General features: G+C 38.9%; 1 protein-coding gene across 4 annotated transcripts in view; it reads right to left on the bottom strand.

The window, feature by feature from the left end:
* Positions 1-368: 368 nt before the first annotated feature.
* The window catches only part of SPAM1 (sperm adhesion molecule 1), a 50,748-nt gene continuing 41,683 nt past the window's right edge, over positions 369-9,433 (bottom strand). For 3 of the 4 annotated variants that reach the window (XM_054559742.1, XM_054559743.2, XM_003777121.4), the window contains 2 exons: positions 2,517-2,636; positions 383-804 (listed from right to left, as the gene is read on the bottom strand). In XM_054559742.1, coding sequence (XP_054415717.1) covers positions 784-804; positions 2,517-2,636 — 141 coding nt within the window. In that variant the 3' untranslated portion in view covers positions 383-783. Of the gene's footprint in view, positions 805-2,516; positions 2,637-9,433 lie in introns of all 4 variants that reach the window. The other variant, XM_054559744.1, reaches the window with a different exon arrangement.

Here is a 9,433-nt window from a genome sequence, read left to right as displayed (position 1 = left end):
TGGACAACAGCATCCTTAGCCCTAATCTTCCTGAGAGTAGCAGGGTGATGGGCAAGCGCCGTTTTCTGCTCTGTCCCAGTTTACTCTACAATGCTACTTCACAGAATCAACCTAAATAAATAAAAATGGCAGAAATCAACACTCCCTTTCTATAACCTTAAGCCAGATGGATAATTTTACAGGAAAAGATACGAAGGAGGAAATTCAAAAATATAAACAACAGATAAATCAAGCTTGATCCAGCTGGAGTCATTTCCCCCAGGCAGAACAGGCTCCTCCGTTGGTTGTAGCCTGACAGAATTCCTCAGAAAAGGAATAGCACGTGTTTGTATGGACCCTAGAAAAGAACCATGCCCCGACGCTATGAGCCTCTTTTAAAAGAATTTATTTTATTATTTGATGTTCTTTTTCTTTCTCTCCTCTCTGTGTTTCATTTCCTGATCATACAAATGAAACTCAAGGCGGTTACAATACAGTTTCATGCCACACAGAGGTATCAGGGGTACTACTGAGTTGGTGCAAAAGTTACTGTGGTTTTGGCTATTACTTTCAATAGCCAAAAGTATTTTACTCAGGCCTGACAATAGCTCACTAGTCCCTCAAATTCCTTCTCCCAGACAAACAGGGTCCTACACCCCTGGGCTCTAGCTGAAGCTGTTTCCTCAATTCCAGGTCAAGTGGAGGCATGTGTTACTTGCACTCAGACTGAGGTGTGTGCAGCCAGCAGGTCAGGATGATCTGAGAAGCAGCTTCATGGAAAGAAGCCAGTTGGATGTGAGCATATCATCCACGGGAGGCATCAACCTGAGGGGCAGAGCATGAAGTTCACTGAATACAATTGAAAATCAGTCACCAGGGGAAATTTAAAACACAGCAGAGAGGACAAAATCTGATTTCAGTCCCAACTCTCTTACTGCTATCTGTGTAATTGTGGCTATGTCATTTAGCATATCTAAGCCTCAATTTCCTCATCATGGACATAATGACAGCTTCTATCTCAAGTATTATGAGGAACAGATGTGAGGATACATGCAAAGCACTTATTAGAATACTTGACATAAAGTAGAGGTTCCTTATATTTCATCTACTAGAATTACTACTATTATTGTTATTGTTACTCATCCTTAACAAAGAGGAGAGTGGCTGTATCCATATTTAGAGGTCATTCATGTATTTAGTGTGGCAAGGAGGGATTAAAGAAATCCTACTTGGGCAAACACAAGATGCCTAGCACATGTTGACCCCAACTGCTCTCCCATATTAAAAATGAGAAAACAGAGGCAAAAAGAGATTAAATAATTTGTCCAGGATCAAAGAAATAAATAGTAGAGTTAAATTTAAGCCTGAGCAGTTAGCTCTGTCTCGATAGCTAAACATTTCCCACATAACTCTTTAGTTTCTTAGTGTCATCCACACTCCCCGACATTTCCCAGATTATGACATCTCCCTTTTTAGTTTCTGCCTGGAATATCCTGTCTCCTCTTCTCGACTTAATAAACTTCTACTCAACCTTGAAGTTGCAGCTCAAATGTTATCTACTGGGTCCTTGTGAAGCCTTTTCTAAGGCCACCAGGAAAGGGGGTTTCTCCTTTCATTGGGCTCATATGGATCTTTGTCATCACATTGAATTTGGGGTTCAGTTGAAGGGGCTATCCACTCATTTATAGTAAGGATCTTAGCCTGATGTCTGCGGAAGGGCATCAAAGGGAGGTCTGTGAATCAGGCATGTGGATATGTACCTGATGCACACATACACTCACAAACAGAAATGCACACGGATATGCAGCAGTGATTTTTATTTTATTTACCCAAATCTTCTTGCTGTACACATTATTTTCATGTCTATTATGGGCTGCTCCTGTAGACAAGCACTGTATACTCATCAGTGTTGTCATGATATGTCAGAACAGCTTCCCACTGGTAGGAATTAGTGAATCTGTGTCCTGCAATGATGATGATGAGCATCTATCTTTACTTTAGGACTGGCTTAAGTTAGAAAAATGTCACACACAAAAAAAACCTAACAAAAAATATCAAATATCCTTTGGCTTTGCTTTCTACTATGTGTGATAGAATACCAAAGCCCAGGTGCTTTGTTTATGACAACATTCTTGCTAATGGAAGGAGCATTAAGCCAAAAACGCTGAAGTGGCATCTCTTACTTTTTGTTCCAAAAATATATTAGCATAGATCTGTTTTAAGAAGGGAAGGCTGGAGTTGAAAAGGCAAAACTTCGCCAAAATTTGATCTGACTTGACACTAGGCAGCAGCATAGTGTCAAAATAGGAACAAGGTAATTGGTAAAAGCTATGTACCCCAGAAATAATTTAGTGTGTGATTTGAGCAGAAGAAGCAGGTAAAAGTAGTGCTTATATAAAATGAAATTATTGGCCAAGCACGGTGGCTCACTCCTGTAATCCCGACACTTTGGGAGGCCGAGGCACAAGGGTCACTTGAGGTTAGGAGTTCGAGACCAGCCTGTGCAACATATCTCTACCAAACATACAAAGAGTTACCTGGGTATGGTGGCACGTGCCTGTGGTCTCAGCTCCTCTGCATAGGCTGAGGTGGGAAGATCTTTTGAGCTCAGGAGGCAGAGGTTGCAGTGAGCCAAGATCACGCCACTGCACTCCAGCCTGGATAAAGATTGAGACCCCATCTCAAAAAATAAATAAAATAAAATAATTCCATGATGACTGACTTTTTAAAATTAGTATTTTGAGACATGTGATGAAGGAATTAGAAGATTCTTTATGCAGCCGGCTGATGCCTTCAAAGATGATTTCCTATTTAGCAAGTCCTTTTTGGAATTTAAAATCCATCAACATCTTTGGAATGTTGATAAGCTTCTGTTACATATAAACCTCACTGGACACTTTGTGAACAAACAGAACACCTGTGGTGCAGAGTAGCACACCTTGGAGTTTCACAGTTTTAGAGGAGGAAGTATCTTTATGCAGTGTGATCTGACTCACTGCTTTCTATGGTCCTGCTTGTCTATAGCAAAGTGTCAACTAATGCTAGGACTTTGAATCATTGCCTTTTGAATATGTTTTCACAGAAAATGAAAGCAGAATATGAACTTTTTTTTTTTACAAATCCGTGATATAGAAATATGCAGACAACCCTCAGCATAACTCTTTTTAAAGTACTTCTGCTCAGACAACCCTTAAATTGAAACATGGGCTCTTCATCCTTCCTTTGCTGACATCAACAACCTCCCCTTGCTGAAGATGAAACTCAGTGATGTGAAGCCAGTGATAGTCTTGAAATATTTTGTTGTTCCCTCATCACAAGCCCACTGTCTCATCTGTGAGCTTGAACTGATTCTGTTTGCTACAACATGCTGTTGTGAGCCCAGCTTTTTAGAATGTGTTACCATCAAAACAGAAAGTCTACAGGAAAGTGAACATACTGCCATGTCAAAAACCATTCTCCAATTTCAGATCTCATTCAAAATAAAGAGGAGGCTGGGTGTGGTGGCTCATACCTGTAATCCCAGCACTTTGGGAGGCCGAGGCGGGTGGATCACTTGAGGTCAGGAGTTCAGGACCAGCCTGGCCAACATGGTGAAGCCCCATATCTACTAAAAATACAAAAATTAGCTGGGCGTAGTGGTGCACGCCTCTAATCCCAGCTACTTGGGATCCTAAGGCAGGAGAATCACTTGAATCTAGGAGACAGAGGTTGCAGTGAGCCAAGATCATGCCATTGCACTCCAGCCTGGTCAAAAAGAGTGAAACTCCATCGCCAAAAAAAAAGAAGAAAAAAAAAGATAAGGAAGAGATGCTTTCTCATTAAAATTTATTTTTCAGCAAAACCGAAATTTATTTTTATTTATACACTATGGATTTCTCTTTTTCTTCCCCCAATTTTTAAGCATATTGCCTGAAATTATTTTTCCATGCTAAAATTGATGGAAAAGGCATAATTCTTTATAAACGGCATTTTGATCCAATGCAATAAAATAAGCTCTGTACATAATTTTTCTTATAATCTTATATAAATATCTTCTGGAAGAAAATCGATAGGCTTCATCAGATTCCCAAAGCCTCCATGATGTCAAAAAGGTTGAGGATAATACCATGAAAATCTGATTATCTTGAGGGAAGGTCTATCTTTGTAACTTGCCTTCTCCCCACAGCATCTAGGAGAGTGACTGCACTTAATACCCAAGGATGCTGGTGATGATAGTCATGGTTTTTTCATTTCCTAAAGGATATTGATCATGAGACAGAGTTACCTGAGTAAACAGAAACATATATGGATTTTAATTTTAAAACTGAGTTCAAAACTGTATTCCTTATAAAGTGAAGGAAGAAAACCTCTTTATTTAGTATCTAATGAATTGGAAAAGGAAGACCAGACTGGGAGGATGTAGAACAAAAATGTATTTCCTTTGTTTGCTACCACAAAAGTATGGAATAGAATATGTTTCTTTACTTGTAGTGCATGCATTTGTATACTGGATTCCTCAAAGTTAAAGTCTTTATTAATTAAAATAAACATCCTAAGGGTACTGATTTTGTTATGGACTGAACTGTGTCCTTTCAAAATTCATATGCTGAAGTTCTTAAACCCTAGTGCCTTACTATAATTATTATTATTAGTAGTAGTAGTACAGATGGGATCTCACTGTGCTGTCCAGGCTGGCCTTGAACTCCTGGCCTTGAGCAATCCTCCTCTCTTGTCCTCCCAAACTCTGGGATAACAAGCATTAGCCACTGCACCCAGCCTTAAACCCTAGTATCTTAGAATGTGACCTTATTTGAAGACAGGATCTGTAAGAGGTAATTAAGTGAAAATGAGGTCTTTAGAGTGTTCTCCAATCCAACATGACTGGTGTCCTTATAAGGGGAAGAAACATGGTCACAGACAGAAACATATGGAAGACACAAGGAGAAGATAGTCACCTATAAGCCAAGGGAAGAGGCCTGAAACACATTTTTCCCTCATGACTCTCAGAAGAAACCCATTCTGCTAATACCTTGATCCCAGACTTCCAGCCTCCACTGTAAGAAAACCATAAGAAAATTAATTTCTGTTGTTTAAGCCACCTAGTCTGTGGCACTTTGTTATAGCATCACTAGCAAACTAATGGAGATATACAGAATAAATCCCAGGAGACTTCAGGTGAAGAAAGTGAACCCGGACTAAAGGACTTGAGGAAACACTAAGCTGGGGCATAGAAGAAGATATGATTTATCGATTCATGTGACCACCACTCTAGGAAAAAGAGAAACCTCTCTTAAAACACAGAGCTAGCTCTGAGGTTCCAAGTTCTCAGTGCCTTCACCATACATCAAAGCTATTAGATATTCTATCCAAAACAATCTATAGATTCGATGCAATCCCTATCAAAATACCAATGTCATTTTTCACATAAATAGAAGAAACAATCTTAAAATGTGGGTGAATCAAAAAAAAAAAAAAGCCCAAATAGCCCAAAACAATCCTGAGCAAAAGGAACAAAGCTGGAGGCATCACACTACCTGACTTCAAAATATACTACAAGGTTATAGTAACCAAAAGAGACAGCATGGTATTAGTATAAAAACAGACACATAGACCAACAAAACAGGACAGAGAACCCAGAAATAAATCCATGTTTCTATGGCCAGCTGATTTTTGACAAACGTGCCAAGAAGATATATTGGGGAAAAGACACCCTTTTCAATAAATGGTGCTGGGAGAACTGGATATCCACACGCAGAAGAACGAGAATGTACCCCTATCTCTCAACATATACAAAAATCAACTCAAGATATATTAAAGACTCAAACATAAGACCCCAAACTAGAAAAATACTAGCATAAAACATAGGAGAAATGCTTCACTACATTGGCCTGGGTACAGAATTTATGGCTAAGACCTCAAAAGCACAAGCAACAAAACCAAAAACAGACAAATGGAACTATGTTAAATGAAAGCCTTCTGTGCTGCAAAGTCAACAACCAACAGAGTGAAGAGATAACTTGCTGAGTGAGAGAAAATATTTGTGAACTGTTCATCTGACTAGGGACTAATATCCAGAATATATAAGGAACTCAAACAACTCTACGGTAAAAAACCAAATAATCCCATTTTAAAAATGGGCATGCCAACCTTGGTTTGCATCTTGACCCTAGCCCTTGTTTTCTAGTGGTTTACTTTGGGAAAGTTCGTCAGAGTAAGGTCTCAATTTCTTCAGATAATAACAGCGTCACCATCACAGGGTATTATGGAGATTAAATGAGAAAATGCCTATTATTTCTTAACACAGGCCTGGCCCAGAGCAAGTAATCAAAAAATATGAGCTAAAATAAAAATAACAACAATACAAGCGTATGGTGCTTACTATGTACCAAGTACTGATCAAAGAGCTTACACATATCCATTCATTTCATTCTCACACAGATGAAGAAACAAAGGCATGGACAAGTTATGTAAACTGCTCAAGCTTACACACCCAATGAACGATGGGCCTAGAACTCAAACTCAGGTAGTCTGGCTCTAGAAACCATATTTTCAAGCTATTAGACACACTATCTCTCTCTATTATTATCCATTGTTAAAGACACTGCCCTTATCTTTTTATTGAGCTTTGAGATCACATGGCTTTGGAAAAAAAAAAAATTGTCAAGATACCCTACAGCCACCTCAAATACAACATGCTCAAAACCTAATCCCCCAAACCTGCTTCTCCACCTGTGCTCCTTTCTCAGGACTCGATGACATTGTCCTAGCAAGGAACTTGGTGTCAGATTGAGGTTAGGAGGCAAGACTTTACTCCAGATCAGATTGAAGATTAGCTGAAACATGAAAGAGGCACCAAAAGCAATTCTCCATAAGACACGCCTGCCAGCGTCATGACAGTTTTTCATTGCCATGGCAACACCTGGAAGTTGCCTTCTCTTTGCATGCCAATAGCTCAGAAGTAACCACCCCTTTTCTAGAAATTTCTGAATAACCTGCTCTCAGTTTGCATATAATTATAAGTGGGTGTATATACGACTGCAGAACTGCCCCTCAGCAGCTACTCTCAAGCCCTGCTCTGCAGCAGCAGTCATGAAGCTCTAACACTGCCACCTCAGTAAAGCTGTTTTCTTCTGCCTCTGGGTCACTCTTGAATTCTTTCCTGAGCAAAGCCAAGAAACTTCCTAGGCTAAGCCCCAATTTTGGGGCTTATATGCCCTGCAAAAAATTAGGTTCCTTGCTTTCCCTTGACCCTCCCACATCCAATCATCCAAGTATTGATTTCTAATTCTATCCTTTTCTCTCTATCCCTAATACTTTCCTAATTCAAGACTTTATCCTCCCTGGCCTAGATAATGGCAATAGCCTTCTAACTAGTTTTCCTGCCTCCAGACTCAAAGACCCAGTTTCTCCACAATGTGCTTTCTCTGCAGATTTAAAATACAAATCTGGCCATTTCAATCCGGGCTAAAGGATAAATTGCTGTTTCACTAACATCACCCCAGAAGACACTTCATATCTGACACCTACCTTTCCAGCCCCAACTCCCATCTTCCACCACATCCCCCTTCCTTCTTGCATTTCAGCAATCTCCAGAGGCTCTCACACTCTCTCCATCTCTCTCACACACACATACATACATACACTCACACATGTGTACACATGCACACACACACGCACAGACACCATGCTGTTTCACAAATACTACATTGGAGTCTACGTTTTAAAATTATCAGCATACCTAATAAGAATATATAAAACAATCACAGGGAATATACAATCACTTAGTTTCCTACCCTACCATTTCCCTCACTGACAAAATAACCACAAAATTAATTTACTTGTAGAAAAAAAGTTTAAATCAGTTTTATAAGTACATTTTTAAAATTGTCTTTCAAGGACACAGGAGAACTTGCAGACAATCACAAAACAGCAACATTGTGCATATAGTGTTTTTAGCATTGTAATACCAGATTTATCTGAAATATAAGCTGGCTGATTTCCTTCAGGATACGTACTGTGACTAGCACTGTGACTAGCTATTATTTCTGTTTGCTGAAACTAAAAGGCTTCAAGGACACAGAAATGTTACTGTTGAAGAAGCACAGGGGACTTGATGCCATTATCTTACTGCCCCCTGCTGCCATTATTGTATGTTATAAACAAGGCCCAGGAAATTTTAAAGTGATACAAACTTCTAATAACCTAAGCTTCCTCTTTTCTCAATTGCCAGTGTCTCCTTTAATCCATAAAAGCCATATTGAAAGTATATAAATAATTAACAGACAGTCCTTGATAACCTATTCCTTATGATATAGCACTCAGAAAAAAATTGTATTTTTTTTGCTTCAACCTTTAAGTTCCAGGGTATATGTGCAGGATGTGCAGGTTTGTTACATAGGTAAATGTGTGCCATGGTCGTTTGCTGCACATATCAACCCATCACCTGGGTATTAAGCCCAGCATCCATTAGCTATTCTTCCTAATGCTCTCCCCCTACACAGGCCCCAGTGTGTGTTGTTTTTCCCAGTGTGCCCATGTGTTCTCATTGTTCAGCTCCCATTTGTAAGTAAGAACATATGGTGTTTGGTTTTCTGTTACTGTGTTAGTTTGCTGAGGATAACAGCTTCCAGCTCCATCCATGTCCCTGCAAAGGACATAATCTCATTCCTTTTTATAGCTGCATAGTATTCCATGGTGTATATGTACCACATTTTCTTTATCTAGTCTATCATTGATAGGCATTTAGGTTGATTACGTCTTTGCTATTGTGAATAAGGCTGCAATGAACATACATGTGCATGTGTCTTTATAATAGAATGATTTATATTCCTTTGGATATATAGCCAGTAATGGGATTGCTGGATCAAATATTATTTCTGTTTCTAGATCTTTGAGTAATAGCCACATTGTCTTTCGCAGTGGTTGAACTAATTTGCATACTCCCCAACAGTGTAAACGTGTTCCTTTTTCTCCGCAACCTCACCAGCATCTGTTGTTTCTTGATTTTTTAATAATTGCCATTCTGACTGGTGTGAGATGGTATCTCATTGTGGTTTTGATTTTCATTTCTCTAATGATCTGTGATGTTGAGCTTTTTTTCATTTGTTTGTTGGCCACATGAATGTCTTCTTTCAAGAAATATCTGTTCACATCCTTTGCCCACTTCTTAATGGGATTGTTTGTTTTTTTCTTGTGTATTTGTGTAAGTTCCTTGTAGACTATGGATATTAGATCTTTGTCAGATGGTCAGATTACAAAAATTTTCTCCCATTCTACTAGGTTATTCCTTTGATGATAGTTTCTTTTGCTGTTCAGAAGCTCTTTAGTTTAATTAGATTCCATTTGTCAATATTGTTAAAATGGCCATATCACCCAAAGTAATTTATAGATGCAATGCTATTCCCATTAAACTATCATTGACATTTGTCACAGAATTAGAAAAAACTATTTTAAAATTCACAAGGAATGGAAAAGG

The sequence above is a fragment of the Pongo abelii genome, chromosome 6 (genome assembly GCF_028885655.2).
Source record: "Pongo abelii isolate AG06213 chromosome 6, NHGRI_mPonAbe1-v2.0_pri, whole genome shotgun sequence".
In the NCBI taxonomy this organism is placed as follows: Eukaryota; Metazoa; Chordata; class Mammalia; order Primates; family Hominidae; genus Pongo; species Pongo abelii.
The sequence above is the reverse complement of the archived record's forward strand: the minus strand, read 5'-3'. Positions and strand labels throughout refer to the sequence as shown.